At 47.3% G+C, this 27810-nt stretch overlaps 1 protein-coding gene across 2 annotated transcripts in view; it reads right to left on the bottom strand.

Annotated features, from left to right (window-relative positions):
* Positions 1 to 27810, bottom strand: part of SLC49A4 (solute carrier family 49 member 4) — a 102367-nt gene that overhangs the window by 17001 nt on the left and 57556 nt on the right. For both annotated transcript variants that reach the window (XM_082262195.1, XM_082262196.1), the window contains exons 7-8: positions 22362 to 22489; positions 8349 to 8531 (exon numbers count right to left, since the gene is read on the bottom strand). In XM_082262195.1, coding sequence (XP_082118321.1) covers positions 8349 to 8531; positions 22362 to 22489 — 311 coding nt within the window. The remainder of the gene's footprint in view (positions 1 to 8348; positions 8532 to 22361; positions 22490 to 27810) is intronic.

The following is a 27810-nucleotide window of genomic DNA, read 5'->3' as shown; positions in this document are numbered from 1 at the left end:
AGAGAGATATCATCTGTACAGATCATTAGTAAGACCTCATCTGGAATATGCAGTTCAGTTTTGGACTCCATTTCTCAGAAAGGATATCGGGGAACTGGAGAAAGTGCAGAGAAGGGAAACCAAACTGATAAGAGGCATGGAGGAGCTCAGCTATGAGGAGAGATTAGAGGAGCTGAATTTATTCTCTCTTGAGAAGAGGATATTAAAGGGGGGGGTACGATCTCCATGTATAAATACATAAGGGGGAATATGATCACCATGTAATAAATACATTAGGGGGGATATGATCTCCATGTTTAAATACATAAGGGGTGATATGATCTCCATGTATAAATGTATAAGGGGGGGATATGATCTCCAAGTATAAATGCATAAGGGGTATATGATCTCCATGTATAAATACATAAGGGGGGATATGATCTCCATGTATAAATACATAAGGGGGGATATGATCTCCATGTATAAATACATAAGGGGGGATAGGATCTCCATGTATAAATTCATAAGGGGGGATATAATCTCCATGTATAAATACATAAGGGGGGGGGGGATATAATCTCCATGTATAAATACATAAGGGGGGGGGGATATGATCTCCATGTATAAATACATAAGGGGGGGATATGATCTCCATGTATAAATACATAAGGGGGGATATGATCACCATGTATAAATACAGAAGGGGGGATATGATCTCCATGTATAAATACATAAGGGGGGGGATATGATCTCCATGTATAAATACATAAGGGGGGATATGATCTCCATGTATAAATACATAAGGGGGATATGATCTCCATGTATAAATACATAAGGGGGATATGATCTCCATGTATAAATACATAAGGGGGGATATGATCGCCATGTATAAATACATAAGGGGGGATAGGATCTCCATGTATAAATACATAAGGGGGGATATGATCACCATGTATAAATACATAAGGGGGGATATGATCACCATGTATAAATACATAATGGGGGATATGATCACCATGTATAAATACATAAGGGGGGATAGGATCACCATGTATAAATACATAAGGGGGGATATGATCACCATGTATAAATATATAAGGGGGGATAGGATCACCATGTATAAATACATAATGGGGGATATGATCACCATGTATAAATACATAAGGGGGGATAGGATCACCATGTATAAATACATAAGGGGGGATATGATCACCATGTATAAATACATAATGGGGGATAGGATCACCATGTATAAATACATAAGGGGGGATAGGATCACCATGTATAAATACATAAGGGGGGGGATATGATCTCCATGTATAAATACATAAGGGGGGATAGGATCACCATGTATAAATACATAAGGGGGGATATGATCTCCATGTATAAATACATAAGGGGGGATATGATCTTCATGTATAAATACATAAGGGGGGATATGATCATCATGTATAAATACATAAGGGGGGATATGATCATCATGTATAAATACATAAGGGGGATATGATCTCCATGTAAAAAAAATACATAAGGGGGGATAGGATCACCATGTATAAATACATAAGGGGGGATATGATCTCCATGTATAAATACATAAGGGGGGATATGATCTTCATGTACAAATACATAAGGGGGGATATGATCATCATGTATAAATACATAAGGGGGATATGATCTCCATGTATAAATACATAAGGGGGGATAGGATCACCATGTATAAATACATAAGGGGGGATATGATCTCCATGTATAAATACATAAGGGGGGATATGATCTTCATGTATAAATACATAAGGGGGGATATGATCTTCATGTATAAATACATAAGGGGGGATATGATCTCCATGTATAAATACATAAGGGGTCCATATAGTGAACTTGATGTTGAGTTATTCAATTTAAGGTCATCACAGAGGACAAGGGGGCGCTATTTATGTCTAGAGGAAAGGAGATTTCATCTCCAAAAACGGAAAGGTTTCTTCAAAGTAAGAGCTGTGAAAATGTGGAATAATGATAACACACCAACTTGTCCTCAGAGAACAAAATATTTTGTTCTATAAGGACAAGTTGGTGTGTTTGATAATTTTTGCTTCTATTTTAAAGCGGAGTTCCACCCATTTTTAATAGGTTGGAATACATAGCTGTATGTAATCCCCTTTAAAACGGCTTTTACCAATGGAAACTTTTTTTTTTTTTTTTGCTAGTAAGTACCTTAATTTCTGCATTATTGCCCCTCTCCTCACTTCCTGGTCCGATCGGCGATGACGTCATTCGGCAATCCGCAGTGTCTGCTGGGATGTATTCTATTCCAGAAATCTCGGAGTAGCTGTATCTGTACTGAGCCGTGCCTTCCCTGCCTCCGCCCCGCCTCCGCCCCGCCTCCTCTCATTGAGTTGCATTGTATGAATGTATTAAGGCCGTTCTCTGCCCCGCCTCCGCCCCGCCTCCTCTTACAAATCAATGAGAGGAGGCGGGGCAGAGAACAGCCTTAATACATTCATACAATGCAATTCAATGAGAGGAGGCGGGGCGGAGGTGGGGCAGAGAACAGCCTTAATACATTCATACAATGAAACTCAATTAGAGGAGGCGGGGCGGAGGCGGGGCGGAGGCGGGGCAGGCACGGCTCAGTACAGATACAGCTACTGCGAGATTTCTGGAATAGAATACATCCCAGCAGACACTGCGGATCGCCGAATGACGTCATCGCCGATCGGACCAGGAAGTGAGGAGAGGAGGAATAAAGCCGAAATTAAGGTATTTACTAGCAAAAAAAAAAAAAGTTTCCATTGGTAAAAGCCGTTTTAAAGGGGATTACATAGATCTAAAGTTCCGAAAATGAGTGGCACTCCACTTTAAGTAGCAATGGGTTAATGTATTTTATGCATTAAATTTGGGTTTATCCTTAAGTGAAGGTCATTACACTTCTGAGCGCAGGGGACCATTACAAACATTTTTTAGTTGCATTGTGTGGTACATTATTTTATTGAAAATGTGTTATAGACTCCCTCCAGAGGTGGTTCTGGCCAGCTCATTAGATTGCTTTATAAAAGCCTGGATTCTTTCCTGGGTGTACATAATATAACTGGGTAATAATATTTATAGGTAAAGTTGATCCAGGGAATATCTGATTGCCTCTCGGGGGATCAGGAAGGAATTTTTTCCCCTGCTGGAGCAAATTGGATCATTCTTTGCTGGGGGTTTTTCACTTTCCTCTGGATCATCTGCGGGTATAGGATTGTGTATATGGTATTGTATGGTTGGGTTTTCTTTACTGTTTTTTGTTTTTTAGTGGTTGAGCCAGATGGACTTGTGTCTTTTTTCAAACTGACTATGTGACTATAACATTTTTATTACAAAAAAATGCTTAAAAAAGAGACAACAAGCCCACCGATATAAAAATCAGGTATGAAGGTAGCAGTCAGATTTTACGTAGAGATTGCCTACAGGTTTTGCAGTATAAATGGGTTCATTAAATACCTCATTAATACAACACATTTACTGTACCTATTTGTTTATTAAAATAGAAGTATGGGGTTTGGCAGGTGGATGCATCGGTCCGATGGTGCATCTGTCCCCCAGTGCCTCTGCACTGAGAACCGAGCGATCAAACACCAATGATCGCTCAGTTCTCACAACCCCCCGAGCAGAGAGCTGCTGACTGTCTGATACCGGTCTCTGCTCTGCCCCCTCCTCGCCCATTGGAGCGTTGGGCTGTGAAGGGGTGGGCACCTGGCGCTGAAAGGCTAAGCTGGGTGTCAGTCCATGCACCTGGCGGATCTTTAGTTCCATTGTCGTGATGACGTGGTGCCTGGACCGACTTCTGTGACGTCAGCAGAGAGAGCACTTCAGTCCGCTCTCTGCTGAAAACAGATCATAGGAGTGCAAAACGAACTGCACTCCTGTGATCCATAGGAGATGTACGGCCAAACGAGCTTTCTCCGTACTTCTCCTTTAATACCATGTATACCCAGTCAGGTGATGAGATTAAAGCCCTGAAGAAGCGGTTTATACCACGAAACATGTAGGCAATCTCTACGTAAAATCTGACTGCTACCTTCATACCCGATTTTCTATATGTGAGCATGTTGTTGCCCAAGCAGGCAGCCTGTAGTAGGTGGAGCCTGCTAGGCCCCTCCCACAGCTCTGCTCTCTCCTTGAACAGAGTGACTGGTCTGGTCTCCGCCCCCTCCTGGTTTCTGCTTGCAGCCTGTAGTGGGTGGAGCCTGCTCAAACACTCCCACAGCTCTGCCCTCTCCTTGAAAAGGGTGACTGGTCTGGTCTCAGCCCCCTCCTTGTTTCTGCAGCCAGCCTGTAGTGTGTGGAGCCTGCTAAGACCCTCCCACATCTCTGTTCTCTCCTTGAACTGAGTTACTGGTGTGGTCTAGGCGCCCCCTCCTGTTTTCTGCAGGCAGCCTTTAGTGGGTGGGGCCTGGTGGGGCCCCCCCACACAGCTTTGCTCCTGCCTTAACCACCTTTTGGAGACCAGTGACACCAATACAGTGATCTGTGCTAAAAATATGCACTGCCACTGTATAAATGACACTGGCAGGGAAGGGATCAACATCAGGGGCAATCAAAGGGTTAAGTGTGCTCCCAGGGAGTGCTTTCTAACTGTGTGGGGGATGGACTGTCTACAGGAAGAGATAGATCTGTGTTCCCGATTAGTGGGAACACAAGATCTCGCTCTTCCTGTCTGACAGAACAGGGGTCTATCTTGTATACATAGGCAGACTGCTGTTCTGTCATTCTCCTGAACGATCGCGGGTGGCCGCTGGACCTGCTGATTGGCTCCTGCTGTGCCCAATCACAGTGGGAGCGCGGCTCTGGCGGCACGCGCCTCTTAGACCCCATCTACAAAATCGCGTACAGGTATGTGATTTTGCGCTAAGGGCCGCCCCTTGAATGTACGTGGGGTGGTCCTTAAGTGGTTAAACAGAATGGCTGATCTGGTCTCCACCCCCTCCTTTAGTTTTCTGCTAGCTACCTGTAGTGGGTGGAGCCTGCTGGGACCCTCCTACAGCTCTGCTTTCTCCTTTAACAGAGTAAGTGGTCTGGTCTCCACCCACTCCTGTTCCCTGCTGGCAGGCTGTAGTGGGTGGAGCCTGCTGGGAGCCTCCCACAGCTCTGCTCTCTCGAATAGAGTGACTGGTCTGGTCTCCACCCCCTCCTGTAGATTTCTACTGGCAGCCTGTAGTGGGTGGAGCCTGCTGGGACCTTCCCACAGCTCTGCTCTATGCTGCAAAAGAGTGATTGTTTGGTCTCCACCCCTCCTGTTCGCTGCTGGCAGGCTGCAGTGGGTGGAGCCTGCTGGGACCTTCCACGAACAGAGTGACTGATCTCCACCCCCTCCTGTAGATTTCTGCTGGCAGCCTGTAGTGGGTGGAGCCTGCAGGGACCCTTCCATAGCTCTGCTCTATGCTGCAAAAGTGTGATTGGTCTGGTCTCCACCTCCTCCTGTTCCCTGCTGGCAGGCTGTAGTGGGTGGAGCCTGCTGGGACCCTCCCACAGCCCTGCTCTCTCAGACAGTGTGACTGGTCTGGTCTCCACCCCCTCCTGTAGATTTCTGCTGATAGCCTGTAGTGGGTGGAGCCTGCTGGGACCTTCCCATAGCTCTGCTCTATGCTGGAAAAGAGTGATTGGCCTGGTCTCCACCCCCTCCCGTTCTCTGCTTGCAGGCTGTAGTGGGTGGAGCCTGCTGGGACACTCCCACAGCTCTGCTCAATGCTGGAAAAGTGTGATTGGTCTTGTCTCTGCCCCCTCCTGTTCTCTGCTGGCAAGATGTAGTGGGTGGAGCCTGCCAAGTCCCTCCCACAGATCTGCTCAGGCTATGCACAGCAATGCGATCCCTGCTATTTTTACACGGTAATATCTGGGTTTGTAAAGGCATTTGGTGCTCGCAGAGTGAATTTATATCCTTTGTGGCTACTGAGGAATATATATAGTTTTGTGCCCGGGGGGGGGGGTTCACCTTTAAATCCATGTGTCCTACGGGGGGGGGGGTTATACTACTTTCTTCCCCATCCAATGGTTTGGATCTCTCATTTATGAATCAATCTTCCTGCAGACTGACCCTACAGATGACGAACGTTCGACATAAACCGGTCCCAGCACAGAAAGTGGAAGGTGCCAGAGACGCAGCGTCACCCCATCAGCGCCGCCGCAGTTCTAATCTACGCAGGTGAAATTGGATCATTACTCAGAGCCATCAGGAGAGGGATTATCGGAGGTCTGCCAACAGACGCAGAACGGGGGGGGGGACAAATCTCGGGGACAGAGAAGTACAAACCACCCAACACCAAGACAATTCCAACCGCTTATCAGATCCGAGTCGCAGGAACGTTTCCCCATAGCGGCCGGATACAGAACACATTATAGGGGAATTGAAGGGGTCATTACCAGGAACAGGAGCCGTTCTCACTGCGGACATTCACTCACCGCCTGCACAATAATCAGTGTCTATATACAGAGAACACCGCTAGAGCTGAACAAATGTGCGCAGTATGCCTTAAAGGACAACTCCAACTAAAACCAAGTACTGGGTGGAAATCAGCTGCTTTTATCACACTCCAGATTTGGTGGCAAGAATTCACTGTAGCAGTTTACGTCCCTGCCCCTCCCACAATAGTGAGATTTCCTGCAGTAGTTTGTGTCTCTGCCCCTCCCACAATAGTGAGATTTCCTGCAGTAGTTTGTGTCTCTGCCCCTCCCACAATAGTGAGATTTCCTGCAGTAGTTTGTGTCTCTGCCCCTCCCATAATGGCGAGATTTCCTGCAGTAGTTTGTGTCTCTGCCCCTACCATAATGGCGAGATATCCTGCAGTAGTTTGTGTCTCTGCCCCTCCCATAATGGCGAGATATCCTGCAGTAGTTTGTATCTCTGCCCCTCCCATAATGGCGAGATATCCTGCAGTAGTTTGTATCTCTGCCCCTCCCATAATGGCGAGATTTCCTGCAGTAGTTTGTGTCTCTGCCCCTCCCACAATAGTGAGATTTCCTGCAGTAATTTGTGTCTCTGCCCCTCCCACAATAGTGAGATTTCCTGCAGTAGTTTGTGTCTCTGCCCCTCCCATAATGGCGAGATTTCCTGCAGTAGTTTGTGTCTCTGCCCCTACCATAATGGCGAGATATCCTGCAGTAGTTTGTGTCTCTGCCCCTCCCATAATGGCGAGATATCCTGCAGTAGTTTGTATCTCTGCCCCTCCCATAATGGCGAGATATCCTGCAGTAGTTTGTATCTCTGCCCCTCCCATAATGGCGAGATTTCCTGCAGTAGTTTGTGTCTCTGCCCCTCCCACAATAGTGAGATTTCCTGCAGTAGTTTGTGCCTCTGCCCCTCCCATAATGAGGAGATTTCCCTGCAGTAGTTTGTATTTCTGCCCCTCCCACAATAGGGAGAGAGCTATATACTAATCATTGGAAATATCTATAGAAAGCCATGAATTGATCACTGGATGTATCTATAGCTACATATTGATCAGTGGAAGTATATATGCTATATATTGATCATTGGAAATATTTATAGAGAGCTATACATTGTTCACTGGATGCATCTATAGATATATATTGATCACTGGATGCATCTATAGATATATATTGATCACTGGATGCATCTATAGCTTTATATTGATCACTGGATGCATCTATAGCTTTATATTGATCACTGGATGCATCTATAGCTATATATTGATCACTAAATGTATCTATAGCTTTATATTGATCACTGGATGCATCTATAGCTATATATTGATCACTGGATGCACCTATAGCTATATATTGAACACTGGATGCATCTATAGCTTTATATTGATCACTGGATGTATCTATAGCTATATATTGAACACTGGATGCATCTATAGCTATACATTGATCACTGGATGCATCTATAGCTATACATTGATCACTGGATGCATCTATAGCTTTATATTGAACACTGGATGCATCTATAGCTTTATATTGAACACTGGATGCATCTATAGCTATACATTGATCACTGGATGCATCTATAGCTATACATTGATCACTGGATGCATCTATAGCTATACATTGATCACTGGATGCATCTATAGCTTTATATTGATCACTGGATGCATCTATAGCTATATATGGATCACGGGATGCATCTATAGCTTTATATTGATCACTGGATGCATCTATAGCTATATATGGATCACTGGATGCATCTATAGCTTTATATTGATCACTGGATGCATCTATAGCTATATATTGATCCTTGGAATGTGGAGTTTATGAACACTGGATATTCCCATCTGCTGAATATTTCATTTCAGATCAGTTTTGAGCTGTGATGCGTTTTGGGACGGCTCCCCCAGCCCCCGATAACAGAGCGTTATGTAACAGTCACTCACCTGTGTGATAAAAGGTTAAAAACACCAATAGGATCCCAGAGAAGATATTACTGAGGAGAGTGACGAATCCGCAGGTGATCCCCTCCGGCACCGGATACACCGTCTCCACGAACATCTCAAAGAAGATGGGCACCGAGCCGTTCAGGAAAACGCCAAGCAGAATACACGAGGCGTACAAAGTCGCTGCAAGACACAACATAACCTCCATTACAAAGACAGAAAGGTGAGAGGCGGTCAGAGACAGACAAGTGTGTTCTTTTCATATTTCTCACCATTGGACCGCATGGACTGAAGACTAACTGGTAATGTTGCCACACTACAGAGAACCGGTCATTGCTGGTTTAGCTTCTGTTCTAAGGCCGTTATCCTCACTATGGCGTCACTACTCTACCAATCACTGACCTGGAAGAAGAGGACCCCTGGTGTTACCATTCACTGGCTGCTTGCTTGTTCTGTGAAGCCACCGGATGACAGTCATTGAGTTTGCACGTGGCAAAGGCAGATTCCCTTTAAAACTGAACTCCAGGCAAAGCGCTTACAATGCAAGGACATAAAATGGGAAATGTGTGCTGAGACGGGGAATGAATTGTTCCAGAAGGGCAAATTCGGGGAGGTGTGTTAGGAGGGCGGATTTGTGCTATGAAAGTACTACGATAGAGGGATTTTTTTTTTGGGAGGGGGTTAATTTGTGTTGAGAAGGGGAATTTGGGGGGCAGCAGAGGGGAAATAATTGTTCCAGGAGGGCAAATTTGGGGAGGTGTGTTAGGAGGGGGGATTTGGGTTATAAAAGTAATATGGTGGAGGGTAGAGGGGAAGTATTTATTTATTTTTTGGTGGGGGGGATCTTCAGTGATACAATGCTCATACATCTTACATCCAATCTGGCTCCTTGTGCTGCTCCTGAGCTCTTCTGTGCATTAGATTGGGAGGTGGGGGGGGACCACATGAAGAAGGGGGGGGGGGGTTCATTTATGCTGAGAAGGGGAATTTGGGGGCGGCAGGGGGAAAGAATTATTCTAGAAGGGCAAGTTTGGCATGGTGCGTTAGTAGGGTGGTTTCGTGCTATAAAAGTAATATGATAGAGGGGAATTTTTTTTAATTTTTTTTTGGGTGGGGTGATTTGTGTTGAGAAGGAATTTGTGGGGCGGCAGGGGAAAGAATTGTTCAAGTTTTCTCAAATTGGAGAGGTGTGTTCGGAGGGGGAATTTGTGCTATAAAAGTATTATGGTAGAGGGAAAATATCCTCCCCTGCTACCCCCAATACATTTTATTTGGGGGGGGGGGGGGTTAATTTCTGTTGAGAAGGGGAAATAATTATATGTATATATATATTTTTTATTTTTTAAAAGGGGGGGGGGGGCATTTGTGGGGGATATGTGCTGGGATGTGGGTTTGGGGGAGGGAAATTTTTGCTGGAAGGGGGGTCTTTAGTGAAGGGGGGGGGGGGAGCAAGAGAATTTGTGCTTGGAGGGGAAATTATTATTATTTTTCTTCTTAAAAAGGGGGGGGGACTTGTGCTAGGGGCATAGCCTCCCCTGCTCCCCCCAGGATTGAGAAAAATAAAATCCAATGAATAAAAAAGGCGGAGTCAGGGACAGTCAGGTTGGGAAGGAAAGGTCTATAACAGGGATCCTCAAACTACGGCCCTCCAGCTGTTGTGGAACTACACATCCCATGAGGCATTGTAAAACCCTGACATTCACATACATGACTAGGCATGATGGGAATTGTAGTTCCCAAACAACTGGAGGGCCATAAGTTTGAAGACCCCCCCTGGCCTAAAAGATAGACGTCCTCCAGTCAGAGGCAGGCTCTGACTTGCTGCAGTTTCTAATGCACATTGTGAAAAGCTCACAGTGTGCAGTGAGATCAGAGGAAGCCATTTCAGTCCAGGAGAGGATCCGCTACACCTGTGCAAGACTGAAGTTCAGCTTCCCAGCGATGAGCGAAGCGGCTCCGTACACCATAGAGCACCCCGGGGCTTCTGGGATAGACGGGCAGACTTCTGCACAGGGACGTCTACATGAACATTCCGCTGCCAGCTGACATCTAATAAGCGCAGAATAGATGGCGGAATTCTGGCGTCTCTATGGAGGAGACGTATTTCTGAAATATTTCCGCAGCCTGAAAACACGCCGACATTTTATGTCCAACTTTAATAGAGAAGCGGAGAATTGAGAGGGAAATCATTCATTAAACGTGGGAGGATTTATATTTTATCATTAAATGAAAAGTAGTTGAAAGGAAAACTTTAATACCCAGAAGGAGAATTTCATAATTCTGCTAAACCAGCCTTGTGATTGCTGGAGCTCCTTCCAGACACCACAGCCAGGTCCTGGGATTCCTTCCAGACACCACAGCCAGGTCCTGGGATTCCTTCCAGACACCACAGCCAGGTCCTGGGATTCCTTCCAGACACCACAGCCAGGTCCTGGGATTTCTCCCAGACACCACAGCCAGGTCCTGGGATTCCTTCCAGACACCACAGCCAGGTCCTGGGATTCCTTCCAGACACCACAGCCAGGTCCTGGGATTTCTTCCAGACACCACAGCCAGGTCCTGGGATTCCTTCCAGACACCACAGCCAGGTCCGGGGATTTCTCCCAGACACCACAGCCAGGTCCTGGGATTCCTTCCAGACACCACAGCCAGGTCCTGGGATTCCTTCCAGACACCACAGCCAGGTCCTGGGATTCCTTCCAGACACCACAGCCAGGTCCTGGGATTCCTTCCAGACACCACAGCCAGGTCCGGGGATTTCTCCCAGACACCACAGCCAGGTCCTGGGATTTCTTCCAGACACCACAGCCAGGTCCTGGGATTCCTTCCAGACACCACAGCCAGGTCCTGGGATTCCTTCCAGACACCACAGCCAGGTCCTGGGATTTCTTCCAGACACCACAACCAGGTCCTGGGATTTCTTCCAGACACCACAACCAGGTCCTGGGATTTCTTCCAGACACCACAGCAAGGTCCGGGGATTTCTTCCAGACACCACAGCCAGGTCCTGGGATTTCTTCCAGACACCACAGCCAGGTCCGGGGATTTCTTCCAGACACCACAGCCAGGTCCGGGGATTTCTTCCAGACACCACAGCCAGGTCCTGGGATTCCTTCCAGACACCACAGCCAGGTCCTGGGATTTCTTCCAGACACCACAGCCAGGTCCTGGGATTCCTTCCAGACACCACAGCCAGGTCCTGGGATTCCTTCCAGACACCACAGCCAGGTCCTGGGATTTCTCCCAGACAAAACAGCCAGGTCCTGGGATTCCTTCCAGACACCACAGCCAGGTCCTGGGATTCCTTCCAGACCCCACAGCCAGGTCCTGGGATTTCTTCCAGACACCACAGCCAGGTCCTGGGATTTCTTCCAGACACCACAGCCAGGTCCTGGGATTTCTTCCAGACACCACAGCCAGGTCCTGGGATTTCTCTGCAGAATATATTAGTTGAGCAATACAACCTGATCCAGGAAACATCCCCAACCTGTCCCTGGAAACAGCTGCAGCATACTGATGAGGACAATGTACAGTCTGATCACTGGGGGAGGGGAGACTGAGGAAATGCTTCCTCCCGCCTGCAGCAGACTGATGACATCATCTCAGCCTAGCCCTAGGCAAAGAAAGGCAGATTTCCAGGTGGAGCGTGTCTATATACCTGTAGAGAAGCTGCACAGGGTAAGATGCCAGGAATGTATTCAGACTTGTAGAGCGATCGTTATTTTGGCATCCTCAGGGGTTTATGAGTTCCTCTGCAGTGTGTAATTTATGCGGATGTACAGAAGAAAGACAAAATACAATATTTACAAGAATTTGCTGGTGCGCGGCAATCTGCAAAATAAATATTTCTGGGAAGCGAGACACAATTGCTGCGCGTCGGCATATTCCAGAACAACGGAACGCGAGACGGATGTCCCCTAATGGACAATTCTTCAATCAGGACGAGTTACGAATCATTAGTTTGCAAGGTCCTAGAAAGCCATTTGCCGCCGACAACGCAAATCAGTATTGTCAGCGACATTCGGCGAGAAGAGGCTGACCTCAGAATTATCCCGCTTAATATCTATATAAAAAAAATAATAAAATTGTTCAGTATTTCAGACAAAAAGAATTTCCCATAAGTGATGTAATAAACATAAAATAATTCCTGCAGGACAGATCTGTGGAACGCAAACGCTCTAACTGTAAAATTCTTTCCTTTGAGTCCATTGAGGGACACAGGAAGTCAGATAAAGTCGGGTTATACTGCCGGGACACTGGCAAACACAAAATTGTAAGCCACGCCCCCGGATTACCTTTCCTCTACCTAGCTTGCCTCAGTCGGTAGTAAGCAGTACCAAAAGCATGGTCATTAAACACAAAAGGGTGGGGTCTGTGTCCCTCAACAGACACCACGAAAAACAAACAAAAAGCCCATTTTCCTACTCCTCCATTAGAAAGGAATTCAGATGCAGTTGGAACGTCCAAAAGCTGTTCAATACAGCAATAACCTCCAATAAACCCGAAAAACGTAGCAGGGCCTGTCCACAGCCCAGAAACCCCCTAAAGGAACAACCACCAAATGAACTGAGGCCCCTACCAGAAGGGGGAGCCACCCACAGGACCAGTGAGGGAATCAGGTAGATGGAAAGACATGAAGAGAAGGTCACCCCCAGAGGTAATGGCTTCACATGGAAGGGAGCACCAGGACCAGGGAGAGGATCAGCTTTGTTGTATTAACGGGGAAGACCGGTGTCCAATGTGCCTCCCAATGGCCCCCCGTCCATTCTGTTTCTAAATATTCAGGGACAGGATGAACTTGATGGAAAGACCTTGAGAGAAGATTACCACCAAAGGTAATGGCTCCATTCGGAAGGGAGCACCATGACCAGAGAGCAGATCCGTTTGATGGAAATACCTAAAGAGAAGTTAACCACCAGAGGTATTGGCTTCACATGAAAGGGAGCACCAGGACCAGGTAGAAGATCAGCTTTGTCATATTATTGTGGTTGACCGGTGTCCATTGTGCCTCCCAATGGCTCCCGTCCATTCTGTTCTGTTTTTAAATATTAAGGAACAGGATGAACTTGATGAAGAGACCTTGAGAGAAGATCACCACCAAAGGTAATGGCGCCACAGAAGGCAGCACCAGGACCAGGGAGAGGATCAGCTTGATGAAAACACCTGGAGAGAAGGTCACCACCAGAGGTAATGTCTTTACATGGAAGGGAGTACCAGGACCAAAGAGGATCAGCTTGATGTAAAGACCTTAAGAGAAGGTCACCACCAGAGGCAATGGCTTTACATGGAAGGGAGTACCAGGACCAGGGAGAGGATCAGCTTGATGGAAAGACCGGAAGAGAAGAAGGTCACCACCAGAGGTAATGGCTTCACATGGAAGGGAGCATCAGGACCAGGGAGAGGATCAGCTTTTTCGCATTAAAGGGGGAAGACTGGTGCCCAATGTGCCTCCCAATGACCCCCCCCCCCCGTCCATTCTGTTTCTAAATATTCAGCGACATGATGAACTTGATGGAAAGACCTTGAGAAAAGATTACCACCAAAGGTAATGGCTCCATTCGGAAGGGAGCACTATGACCAGAGAGAGGATCCACTTGATGGAAATACCTAAAGAGAAGGTCACCACCAGAGGAATTGGCTTCATATGAAAGGGAGCACCAGGACCATGTAGAGGATCAGCTTTGTCATGTTATTTTGGTTGACCAGTGTCCATTATGCCTCCCAATGGCCCCCGTCCATTCTGCTCTGTTTTTAAATATTCAGGAACAGGATGAACTTGATGAAAAGACCTTGAGAGAAGATCACCACCAAAAGGTAATGGCGCCACAGAAGGCAGCACCAGGACCAGGGAGAGGATCAGCTTGATAAAAACACCTGGAGAGAAGGTCACCACCAGAGGTAATGTCTTTACATGGAAGGGAGTACCAGGACCAGAGGATCAGCTTGATGTAAAGACCTTAAGAGAAGATCACCACCAGAGGCAATGGCTTCACATGGAAGGGAGCACTAGGACCAGGGAGAGGATCAGGTTCGTTGTATTATTGGGGTTGACCGGTGTCCATTGCGCCTCCCAATGGCCCCCGTCCATTCGGTTTCTAATTATTCAGGGACAGGATGAGCTTGAAGGAAAGACCTTGAGTGTAGATCACCACCAAAGGTAATGCCTCCACATGGAAGGGAGCACCAGGACCAGAGAGAGGATCAGCTTGATAGAAATACCTGAAGAGAAGGTCACCAGCAACAGTAATGGCTCCACATGGAAAGGAGCACCAGGAAAAGAGAAAGGATCAGCTTGATGGAAATACTTGGAGAGAAGGTCACCACCAGAGGTCATGGCTCCACGTGGAATGGAGCACCAAACCTGAACTAGCTAGAAGATGGTCAACCAAAAAGCCACCAAAAAAAAAAAAAAAAAAAGGAAAACAGGCAAAACCTTAAACTCATGAATAGAACAAATGACCAACAACCTGATGTGGTCAACAGAAAACGGGGGACAAGGAGAACCCCCGCTTCTACCTAGCATGCCTCAGTTTGTATGCAGCAAGAAGAATGAAGAACATTCCCATAACGAGAGGGGTGGGAGCTGAATCCCTCAATGGACTCCAAGAAAAGGATTTTTACAAATCTCTATTTCTCATCCATTGAGACACATCAGGACATCCAAAAGCAGCTAATGGCCAACACACTCAGATTTGAACTGGATGAGGCTGAGCCCCCTACTAGGAGGAGCCGCCCACAAAACCAGAGGGAGGATCAGCCTTATGCAAAAGACCCGGAGGGCAGGTCACCACCAGAAGGATTGGCTTCAAAAAGAAGGGGGCACCAAACCTGAACCAACGAGAAGATGAGATGAAACCATAAACTACATGACGGGAAGAACTAACCCAGAACCTGATTCCCAACAAAAATGGGAATGAGAATAACCCCTTCTTTACTCATTCTAGCAAGCAGTACCAAGAGCAAGATCATAAAAAAATGCAGAGGGTGGGACCTGTATCCCTCAACAGACTTCAAGAAAATTATTTTACAGAGTGTACAAAATTTCCATTTTCCTCGCCCTGTGATCAGAAAAAGTGAGGCCAACCAGTTAAACTGAGGGGTGAGCAATACAGCAATACCCGCCAACAAGCCCCAAAAGGAACCAGGGACTAGCTGTAGCCCAGAGGCCACCTGAGGAACAAACACCCAAAAATGTTCCTGACCAGAAGAGGGAGCCACCCACACAATTAAGAGATGATTTACTCTGGGGCTGGCATTCAAATTCCCAGGGTCCAATCCATCTGTAAGCACCCGTATACCTCAACCCCGCCCCGTATACCTCAACCCCGCCCCGTATACCTCAACCCCGCCCCGTATACCTCAACCCCATCCGAGTTCTGGTGTCCCTCAATGGATGAGAAAGAAAATACATTTTATTGTAACAAGTTATGACAAGAATTCAGAGGTTTTACTTGATTGTAGGTGATCGGTGACCTTGCGGATACATTACAGAAGGTGACACCCCCTTCTGGTTCTACAACCTCATTTAAATGACTGATCTGCACTCTGCACGGTGACCTTGCAGGGAGATGAAGCCTTTTAATAAGCGGGTGCGGAGTTTACCCGTGACAGGAGGCCGTGAAACCGTGACAAGGGTTGTAAAAGGTCGCTAAAGCTGAATTATTACCTCCTATAATAGAGAGACATTGAATGAAGCTGATGAATACATATGTTACATTTCCATATACAGGGAATGGGAATTTTACAACTCTTAAAGCTCCGTTCACAAAGAACAAGGATAAGAATATTTTCATAGAATCCAGAGATTTCATAGAGTCCAATGAGAGATGGAAATGATGGTCACATGGCATAAACAAAAATTCCTTAACCACTTCTGGACTGGAAGGATTTTCCCCCCTTAACCACTTTACCACCGGAGGATTTTCCTGCTTTACGTCCAGGCCACTTTTTGCAACTCGGCACTGCGCGACTAAATGACAATTGCGCTGTCATGCAACGCTGTACCCAAATAAAATTTACGTCCTTTTTTACCCACAAACAGAGCTTTCTTTTGGTGGTATTTGATTACCTCTGCGCTTTTCATTCTTTGCGATAATAAAAAAAGAGCAAAAATTTTGCGAAAAAATTGACATTTTCTACTTTTACAGTTAAGAAATATCCAATATATTCAATTTTTGTCATATATTTAGGCCAAAATGTATTTAGCTACATGTCTGACAAAAAAATTCTCAATGAGCGTATTTTTAACTGCTTTAAGACCGGAAGATTTTACCCCATTCCTGACCAGGCCATATTTTGCGATTCGGCACTGCGTTACTTTAACGGACAATTGCGCGGTCGTGCGACACTGTACCAAAATTAAATTTACGTCCTTTTGTCCCCACAAATAGAGCTTTCTTTTGGTGGTATTTGATCACCTGTGCGATTTTTACTTTTTGCGTTATAAACAAAAAAAGGAGCGACAATTTTGAAAAAATAAAATTTTTCAAAATTTTTTATATGAAATTCCCCCCCAAAAAAATGTAAAAATCAAATTTTTTTTATCATTTTAGGCCAATTTGTTTTCTGCTACATATTTTTGATTAAAAAAAAAAAAAAAAAAAAAAAAAAAAAAAAATCGCAATAAGCGTATTTTGATTGGTTTGCGCAAAAGTTATTGCGTTTACTAACAAAGGGAAAGATTTGTCATTTTTGGTGTTTTTTTTTTTTTTTAACGCGTAATGGCGGCGATCTGCGATTTTTTTTGAGACACTGCGACATTGCGGCGGACAGATCGGACCCTTGACTGACATTTTTGGGGTTACCAGTGACATTACTGCAGTAATCAGTGCTATAAATATGACTGTTACTGTAAAAATGACACTGGCAGGGAAGGGGTTAATTTTATTGGAGAGGGAGGGGTTAATGTATGCCTGGTGCTTACTAACATGTGTGTGGGGGGAGGTGACTGAGTGACACAAGGACAGATCGGATGTTCAGCTATGCTGAACCCTGCAATCTGTCACCGTTTGTCACTGAGGAGATCCGCCCGCTTTGTTTACACAAGTGGGCGGATCTCCACACTCGATCCCCGACGATCGGGGAAGAGCGGCAGTGATCACCGCCTCTCCTCCCCTGGCCCGACTCCCGCTGTGGGAGCGAGCCTCCGGCGGCGCGCGTGCGCCGCCCACAAGGGGAGGAGTCCAGCGACGTAAGTCTACGTCGCTGGATGGGAACGAACCACTTTGCCGCAGTAGAGCTCCAGTGAGTGGTCGGCAAGTGGTTAATGTGAGTTACTAATGTGCTTTTACATTGCATTCAATAAATACTACACTTAGAAGCGCTCTCCTTTTTCTTTTATTGCTGTGTTTACAATGGCAGACCGCCGTTCTGTCTCCACGGGGAGCGATCCCAGGTGCCCGGCGGCAATTGCGGTCGCAGGACTGGCAGATACGCTTCCCCTGTGGCGAATGGGCGCGCGTGCACCCACTAGCGGTCCCGTGAAGCGGCGTACAGTTACCTCGTTTCGCAGGACAGAGCCGATCTGCTGCTGTATATGTACTGCAAGCAGTCAGGAAGTGGTTAAAGTAACGCAGTGCTGAATAGCACAAAATGCCCTGGTCATGAAGGGGATGAAGGGGAGGTCAGGCGGTTAAGGCTGGATTAGGACTAACCTGTGGACTGCAGACTGACGGACATCCTGGAGAACCAGTGAGGGAATATCTATGTTCCTGGGACCAGACTGGGCCGGCATTTTGTTCACCTTTTATACACGACTTATTTATAAGAATAATATTTTATAGCATTTCAAAAAGGAAAGGGTTGCTTCAGGACAGAGCAGCATGCAAGTTTTTTCTGTCAGATGAAGAGTGTGGAGGAAACGGAGAAGAGTGCGATAAAGAAGAACATGACATGGGTAACCCTTGAGCGGTGAGCTGGACCCGCAGAGACAGGAAGCAGAATAGTGGATCACCCGGGTGGTGCTGTTCCAGTAGGGTCAGCAGGGGATATTCCCATCAGCAAACCTCCAGATCAGGGGCCTGTGTGCGAGGGCGAGGGCGCCGAGAAACCGCTAAAACCTCCAGGGCTAAAAACAGAAAAAGCAGCCAGACTTCTCTGATGGTAAAATAAGAACGGGCGATTGACCTGACCTTCATGCTTCAGAAGCTGAATGTTAGAATCTCCTCTGTGAGAAGTAGCTAGAAAATCTTTTGTAGGAAAAACAAAAAATATATAAATATGGTGTCTGTAGATGGTCAATAAGGAAAGAAAGCAGCCTCAGACTAGACTGTCCAGGCCGCGGTTCGACGTGTTTCACCCGTGACTAAGCCTGTGTGTTGGGTGAAACATTGGGGCGTGGCCTGAACAGAGTCTAGGCTGAGGCTGCTTTTACTCTTCCACATGAGGGTTCTGTGTGATGTGCGGCTTTTGGGACTTACTTTTTCTCCTTAGTGACTCCTATGGAGTTGAGACGAGCGCTTTCCCTGCTTGTGCTTACTGTATGTAGCACCCTCCTAGGTAGGTGCTAGTGAGGACATGGCTCGTTTGGCGGGGGGTGAGTGTAGCACCCTCCTAGGGAGGTGCTAGTGAGGACATGGCTCGTTTGGCGCGGGGGGGGGGGGCGGGGGGTGAGTGTAGCACCCTCCTAGGGAGGTGCTAGTGAATACATGGCTCATTTTGGCTGGGGGTGAGTGTAGCACCCTCTTAGGGAGGTGCTAGTGAGGAAATGGCTCGTTTGGCGGGGGGGGGGGGGGGGGGGGTGAGTGTAGCACCCTCCTAGGTAGGTGCTAGTGAGAAAGTAAAGTTTTTGGCTCTGTCTGCTTACCAGAGGGGCTGCAGGTAAATCTATATTGCTCTTTGCCTACCAGAGAGCAGGATCTGTTAGTTAGGTCTGCTCATTGTGTTCAGTATGCGATTCATTGTGTCTAAAGAGTTTTTCATGCTGGTCCAATAGGGAAGAATGTTGGACAGCGGGAGGAAACCTGACGAATGAATGCATAGGCTTTGGTACAGTCCTAGTGATCGGCAGAGGGCAGGGTTGCCTCAGTGCATTCTGGGATACTGTATAAAAGCCAGGAGCACATGTGCTGTGGGGTCTTTGGCTGGAGAGCAGAGTCCTGGAGGGAGGGGGGTGGCATCCTCCTCCTCTGTAGCAGTGGCACATGGTCGCAGGAGGTCATCCTGAGGGCCGGCTAAATGGATGCATAGGCTTTGGTACGGTCCTGGTGATTGGCAGAGGGTAGGGTCACCTCAGTGCATTCTGGGATGCTGTATAAAAGCCAGGAGCACATGTGCTGCAGGGTCTTTGGCTGGAGAGCCCCTGGGGGAGGGGGGGTGGCTGCCTCCTCCTCTATAGAAGTGGCACGTGCCTACTCATCTTTTCTGACTGTTTGTCACTAGTTTTGCATTTGGCTGGGGTCAGTGTCACTACTGGTAGCATGAGGCCATACCCGGACCCTATAGAGAGGGGGGTCAGTCACTACTGGTAGCATGAGGCCATACCTGGACCCGATAGAGGTTGCACAGACAGTCCAACTCCTCCAGGATGACAAATCAATACGTGCCATTGCCAGAAGGTTTGCTGTGTCTCCCAGCACAGTCTCAGGAGCATGGAGGAGATTCCAGGAGACAGGCAGTTACTCTAGGAGAGCTGGACAGGGCTGTAGAAGGTCCTTAACCCATCAGCAGGACCGGTATCTGCTCCTTTGTGCAAGGAAGAACAGGATGAGCGCTGCCAGAGCCCTACAAAATGACCTCCAGCAGGACACTGGTGTGAATGTCTCTGACCAAACAATCAAAAACAGACTTCATGAGGGTGGCCTGAGAGCCCGACCTCCTCTAGTGAGCCCTGTGCTCGCTGCCCGGCACCGTGGAGCTTAATTGGCATTTGTCATTGAACACCAGAATTGGCAGGTCCACCACTGGCACCCTGTGCTTTTCACAGATGAGAGCAGGTTCACCCAGAGCACATGTGACAGACGTGAAAGGGTCTGGAGAAGCCGTGGAGAACGTTATGCTGCCTGTAACATCGTTCAGCATGACCGGTTGGGTGGGGGGGTCAGTGATGGTCTGGGGAGGCAAATCCATGGAAGGACGCACAGACCTCTACAGGCCAGACAATGGCACCCTGACTGCCATTAGGTATCGAGGTGAAATCCTTGGACCCACTGTCAGACCCTACACTGGTGCAGTGGGTCCTGGGTTCCTCCTGGTGCACGACAATGCCCGGCCTTATGTGGTGAGAGTATGCAGCCAGTTCCTGGAGGGTGAAGGAATTGATACCATTGAATGGCCCCCCACGCTCGCCTGACCTAAATCCAATAGAACACCTCTGGGACATTATGTTTCAGTCCGTCCAATGCCACCAGGTTGCACCTCAGTCTGCTCAGGAGCTCAGTGATGTCCTGGTCCAGATCTGGCAGGAAAAACCCCAGGACACCATCTGTCGTCTCATTAGGAGCATTCCCCGACATTGTCAGCCATGCATACAAGCACATGGGGGCCATACACACTACTGAGGACCATTCTGAGTTGTTGCAATGAAATTTCAGCAAAATGGACTCGCCTACTGCATCATTATTTCTTTAATTCAGCCCTCTGTAGGGTGATAATTTTAATTTCCATCAAACGATGTGGCATCCTTTCCTTCCCAACAAACTACCCAGTCCCCACCAGTAGAGATCCCAACACATTACCCAGCTCATACCAGTAGAGATCCCAACACATTACCCAGTCAATACCAGTAGAGATCCCAACACATTACCCAGTCAATACCAGTAGAGGATCCCAACACATTACCCAGTCAATACCAGTAGAGCAGTGGTTCTCAATTCCGGTCCTCGGGACCCACTAACAGGCCAGATTTTAAGTATTACCTTGGGGGATGCAGACTAGAATACTGCAATCACTGAGCAGCAAATGAGATCACCTGTGATGTAATTTAGTTATCTTGCAAACCTGGCCTGTTGGTGGGTCCCGAGGACCGGAGTTGAGAACCACTGCAGTAGAGGATCCCAACACATTACCCAGTCAATACCAGTAGAGGATCCCAACACATTACCCAGTCCATACCAGTAGAGAGCCCAACACATTACCCAGTCCATTCCAGTAGAGAGCCCAAAGCATTACCCAGTCCATACCAGTAGAGAGCCCAAACCATTACCCAGTCCATACGTGTAGAGATCGGATTCCCAACACATTACCCAGATCATACCATTAGAGATCCCAACACATTACCCAGTCCATACCAGTATAGATCCTAGCGCATTACCCAGTCCATTCCAGTATAGATCCTAGCGCATTACCCAGTCCATACCAGTATAGATCCCAACACATTACCCAGTCCATACCAGTATAGATCCTAACACATTACCCAGTCCATACCAGTATAGATCCTAGCGCATTACCCAGTCCATTCCAGTATAGATCCTAACGCATTACCCAGTCCATACCAGTATAGATCCCAACACATTACCCAGTCCATACCAGTATAGATCCTAACACATTACCCAGTCCATACCAGTATAGATCCTAGCACATTACCCAGTCCATACCAGTATAGATCCTAACACATTACCCAATCCATACCAGTATAGATAGCCAGCATGATAATTTTCCCCATGGAGATCTGATGTGCTTTCAAAGTGTTCCTTTAATTTTTTTGAGCAGTGTGTATTACCTGCCAACAATTAGGCCTCGTTCACATAGGCGTACTACATCACACAGCCATCCCAGAGCCATGCACTTACACACTGTCCACATTTGGGGTCGTGCATCCACATGGCAGTCAAATTGGGAGCAGCGGCTGTCTGCATGCAGCTACGGCTTCCCAACTGACATGAATGGGACTGGCTGCACGCGGATGCACCAATCGCCTGCGGACAATCCTGGCCCTCGCACAGTCCTATGCTGTTGGACCCCCGTTGTGAACGAGGCCGAATGTCAAAGTTCTGCAGGGACAGACCCAAGCATCAGATTGGAGTCATCCAGCAAGTGAGGAGGAATAAAGTGAAGCGGTGTCCTGTACACACTTACCTGTAGTGAGAGGAAGGTGAGTGATATTCCCGAGGAAGGTGAGGGTGAACCACGTGGCCATTAGTGTGGAGCCTGAGAAGAGTAAGACCAGAATGGGCTTTAGAATCCCCCGGAAGGAATCTGCAAACCTGGAGGAAGAGGAGAGAAAACGGAGATCAGGACTGAGTGATCAGACAGAGAATAAAGGTGACCGCAAAACACAAGACTATCAACAACACGTGTGCTTCAATCAACTGACATACAACAAACATCACCATGAAACTTTACTTCTGTTAAAGTGATTGTAAACTCTTCCATATCCCCAGGAAGCTTTCAGACACGGAGCTGCAGTTTGGCCCCGCCCCCTCTCTCTCCTGATTAGCTAACTGACTTTGACAGCTGCAGGAGCCAATGGCGCCGCTGCTGTCTCAGACAATCAGGAGGCAGAGTCCCAGATGGTTGAGGGACTTGAGGACATTACTGGAAAGCGATGGGGCTCAGGTAAGTATTCGGGGGTGCTGGGGGGGCTGCTATACCCAGAAGGTTTATCATCTTAATCCATAGAATGCATTAAGGTAAAAAAACACCTTCTGACTTTACAACTCCTTTAGTGTCAGTTCACACTATAGCGATGTCAGACATTGCATGCACTGCTCTGCAAATCACATGCGATGTCTGTGCAATGCAAATTCAGCCATACAGATCGCCGGTGTCAATTGGAGCCGCCTGACACACGTGCTGGCTTCCCCACTGACGAGCGGGGGTGGGAGCGCACCGCCTCCTAGCTCCTCCCAGGCGAGCGCCGTACATGTACGGGGTTTTGCCTGGGAGAGCCAGCCTGCCGCAGTACATCTGCGGTGGCTGGACGTTAAGTGGTTAAAGGGGTAATCAACTTTCGAGGGGGGGGGGGGGGGAATCAGCAAATAAAGAAAAAAGAATATAGCGTATACAATTGCGACACAAATCATATTGTAATTGAATGTTATTAAAAATTACTTTTCCTTTTTAATCTGCAGCTGTTGTAATTTTCTGAAAATGTAATACAATATGGCCGCCTGGAGCTGTTCTGTACACAGAATGTATACTGACCACACCCCCAGAAACATAATTTCCTGCTTGTGTGATTGGCTCACCAATTTTCCCAGAAGTCTGCACTAAGATACAAGTCAGATTTCTGGCATCCCCTGCAACAAAAATGTCATTTTTGGTGAGATCATCCCAATAGGAACACGTCTAAAGGGATGCAGACCCAGCAGCTTTCCTCATTAGTGCCCTACAGCTGCCGCAGCTGATAGATAATTATGAAACCACTCCCATTAGACCCACTCAGCACAGAGGAACAAACAATGATTTCTTCAGAATAACAAAAGGTCGGAATCTGCAACAAAGTTTGTTACATTCCCTGCAATGTACAGAGATCACCCAGAGGGGAATGTTTTTTTTCTCAACAAAAATGGAGTTACACTTTACAGATTAAATAAATAATCAGATCCGGCATAGTTGCCTGTAGAGCTTACAGGAAAAAAAAAATCCGGAGAAAAGCTAGCTAAAAAATTATCTAGAAAAAAAACTTTTTGCCAGGACCAGAGATCCCAGCAAGGAACCAGGTTCTTACGTCTGACTAGGCAGATTAAAACTGACATCCTATGAGGAAGAGAAAGGGTGTACCCCTAGGGACTGCCCATAGGCGCTGACATCCTATGAGGAAGAGAGGGCGTACCCCCTGGGACTGCCCATAGGCGCTGACATCCTATGAGGAAGAGAGGGCGTACCCCCTGGGACTGCCCATAGGCGCTGACATCCTATGAGGAAGAGAGAGGGTGTACCCCCTGGGACTGCCCATAGGCGCTGACATCCTATGAGGAAGAGAGAGGGCGTACCCCCAGGGACTGCCCATAGGCGCTGACATCCTATGAGGAAGAGAGAGGGCGTACCCCCTGGGACTGCCCATAGGCGCTGACATCCTATGAGGAAGAGAGAGGGTGTACCCCCTGGGACTGCCCATAGGCGCTGACATCCTATGAGGAAGAGAGAGGGCGTACCCCCAGGGACTGCCCATAGGCGCTGACATCCTATGAGGAAGAGAGAGGGCGTACCCCCTGGGACTGCCCATAGGCGCTGACATCCTATGAGGAAGAGAGAGGGCGTACCCCCTGGGACTGCCCATAGGCGCTGACATCCTATGAGAAAGAGAGGGTGTACCCCCTGGGACTGCCCATAGGCGCTGACATCCTATGAGAAAGAGAGGAGGTACCCCCTGGGACTGCCCATAGGCGCTGACATCCTATGAGGAAGAGAGAGGGAGTATACCCCCTGGGACTGCCCATAGGCTTAGCCAGAACTTTTTTTTCTGCCTAGTGTCCTACTTTTGTAGGGGGCAGTATAACCCTACTGATATGGATCAGAAACTGCGTCCGTCAATGAACGATAAAGTGGAGTTACGATTTTTAAAAAAAAATACATTTTATTAGGGTTTTTGGAGAAATAAAGCATTACATAAATGCAAGAACAGTAAAAAACCTAAATGGCGTAATAACATAGCTGGGGTAGGCCCAGAGGGTAAGACACAGCAAACCTAAGGCTGAATAAAATAAATGGACCGGTCGTAACCAAGAAGGGAGGAGGAAAGGGTGAAGGGAAAAGGTATGGGATGGGGGAAATGAGAACGAGAGAGAGAGGGGAAGAGGATACAAGGTAAGAGAAGAGAGAGAGTAGTACCAGTATTGTCAACGGTTGAGATTTTAAGATTTTCCACCTCCCCAGCAAACTAGCCAGGGATAGGAAAGTAATTCAGTTCTCAAAAAAAGTCAAATATCTTCTTGTGATTCCACAAGCATCATCCGAATGGACATCCAGGTATTAGACAAGTAACCAAGGAAGGAAGGGGCCAATGGCTACTGGGGAATAAAAATGGGTGGGGGGGTCTCAAGGCCAAGGGGGTAAATATCAGCCAGGTGAGTACGATTTGTCTTATAGAGGTGTATTTTGTCCATGTAGGAGTCCTATTTCGCATGAAAGCATTGAGGGTTGGACTTCTATACAGTCAAGTCAAGATTTTCTCTATGGAGGAGAACATCTAGATCCTGACCTCACGGATGGTTGGGGGGGGGGGTAAGGGGGGGGGGGTGGGAGTCCAGGGGGAAGTCCAGTCCCTCAGCATAATTCTCCTAGCAATCATATAACATGTTGATATCCAGGCCTTGTGACGTCTAATTATAGAAGTTTGTAGCTTGTGATTGCCACTGGAGGAGGTTGGGGGCAGATTTTCCAATAGGCCAAAGATTAAAGGAAAAAGGTTTTTGCTAGGTTGGAGTCCTGTGACAACTGACACTAGGAGTTCTACTTGGTCCCCCAAAAAAAGGAAAGAAGACAGCAGCTCCACATCCTATGGTAGAGGGTGGGTGCCTTATGTGACGTCTAATTATAGAAGTTTGTAGCTTGTGATTGCCACTGGAGGAGGTTGGGGGCAGAAAGGTTTTTGCTAGGTTGGAGTCCTGTGACCACTGACCATAGGAGTTCTACTTGGTCCCCAAAAAAAAGGAAATAAGACAGCAGCTCCACATCCTATGGTAGAGGGTGGGTCGATGTGTCTTATAAAGGGTGTATTTTGTCCATGTAGGAGTCCCATTTCCATTTTGCATGAAAGCATTGAGGGTTGGACTTCTATACAGTCGAGATTTTCTCTATGGAGGAGGAGAACATCTAGATCGGTCCCGACCTCACGGATGGTAGAGGGTGGGGGGTGTCCAGTTCCTGAGGATAAATTCTCCTAGCAATTATATAACATGTTGATATCCAGGCCTTTGGAGGAGGTTGGGGGCAGATTTTCCAATAGGCCAACGATTAAAAGGAGAAAGGTTTTTGCTAGGTTGGAGTCCTGTGACCACTGACACTAGAAGTTCTACTTGGTCGCAAAAAAAGGAAATAAGACAGCAGCTCCACATCCTATGGTAGAGGGTGGGTCGATGTGCCTTATAGAGGGTGTATTTTGTCCATGTAGGAGTCCCATTTCGCATGAAAGCATTGAGGGTTGGACTTCTATACAGTCAAGTTGAGATTTTCTCTATGGAGGAGAAAATCTAGATCGGTCCCGACCTCAGGGATGGTTGGGGGGGGGGGGGGGGGGGGGTGGAGTCCAGTTCCTGAGGCCTCGACCTCACGGATGGTTGGGGGTGTTGGGGGGGGGAGGTCGTGAGTCCAGTTCCTGAGGATAAATCTCCTAGCAATCATATAACATATTGATATCCAGGCCTTGTGACGTCTAATTATAGAAGTTTGTAGCTTGTGATTGCCACTGGAGGAGGTTGGGGGCAGATTTTCCAATAGGCCAAAGATTAAAAGGAAAAAGGTTTTTGCTAGGTTGGAGTCCTGTGACCACCGACACTAGGAGTTCTACTTGATCCCCCAAAAAAAAGGAAATAAGACAGCAGCTCCACATCCTATGGTAGAGGGTGGGTGGGTGAGAGAGGCACCAAGAACAGCCTTGGAACGGTGTATCCATGGGTGAGGAGTTACGCTTTAAAGAATAAATTGCACATCAGTAATTATGACTTGGTTATGATTTTGTCATTTTCTGACACCACGCAGGGATGATGTTGAAGGTATTAATTTTCCAAGTTCCTCCTTTTCAGGGGCCGCGCCATCGGCTTTGTCTTTATCTGTCGTCCCCATGCATGCATTTTTCCGCAGAAGACGTTTCCACGTTATATCATATAAAAATCTGCTTCCAAATTAGGCTCTGAAATGGGGCTTTGTAATTAAGCCATTTTGGAGACACAATTACAGGCTGTCACGGAGCGTTCGATGGAGGATAATGCGCAGAACATGACAGTATAAAGCCAAAATTGGGCGATTTTTGCCCTCCTAAAACATCGGCAGCTGCTGGAAGAGAGAATACAAAAGGCGGTTTGGGTGGAATAATGAGGAACCCGGCAGCCGCCGCCGCATGTCCTCGCTTAGGGAAATCTGTTAAATGTGACAAGAATTACGACCTCATTTTCCTGATTACAACTTTCAGCAGATTATTACAGCCGGACCCGTCATGGATCAGACCCGGCACACAAGACAGACGAGCGGCCTCAAGTCTCATTAGGTGACGACCGTCGTGGCTCCTCGCTGCCGCCTGCCAGGATCGGCTGCTTCAAATGACCTTCCTATTCACTGGCAAATTGGCTTTCAATGCCACCCTCCTCTGCGCTTTAATATGACAAGCGTTCCATTCCGACCCGACAGACGGCGGTTACAGCTGCAATAACTATTTTATTAGTCCGACGATGACAGTATACGGCTCCGAGCGCCGGAGAATACAGTTGGCGACGGCACAGAAGGGGACAGGACACAAATCAAAGCAAAAGGAAGAGCTGTTGCCCTTAGCAATCCTTCTAACTTACAGAAACAACTGGATTCCTAAGAGCTGCCACCTGAAACGCATGGCAAACTAGAAAACAATGCAACTGTGCCAAATCCAAAC

The sequence above is a fragment of the Pelophylax lessonae genome (genome assembly GCF_965119305.1).
Source record: "Pelophylax lessonae genome assembly, chromosome: 6".
In the NCBI taxonomy this organism is placed as follows: Eukaryota; Metazoa; Chordata; class Amphibia; order Anura; family Ranidae; genus Pelophylax; species Pelophylax lessonae.
The sequence above is the reverse complement of the archived record's forward strand: the minus strand, read 5'-3'. Positions and strand labels throughout refer to the sequence as shown.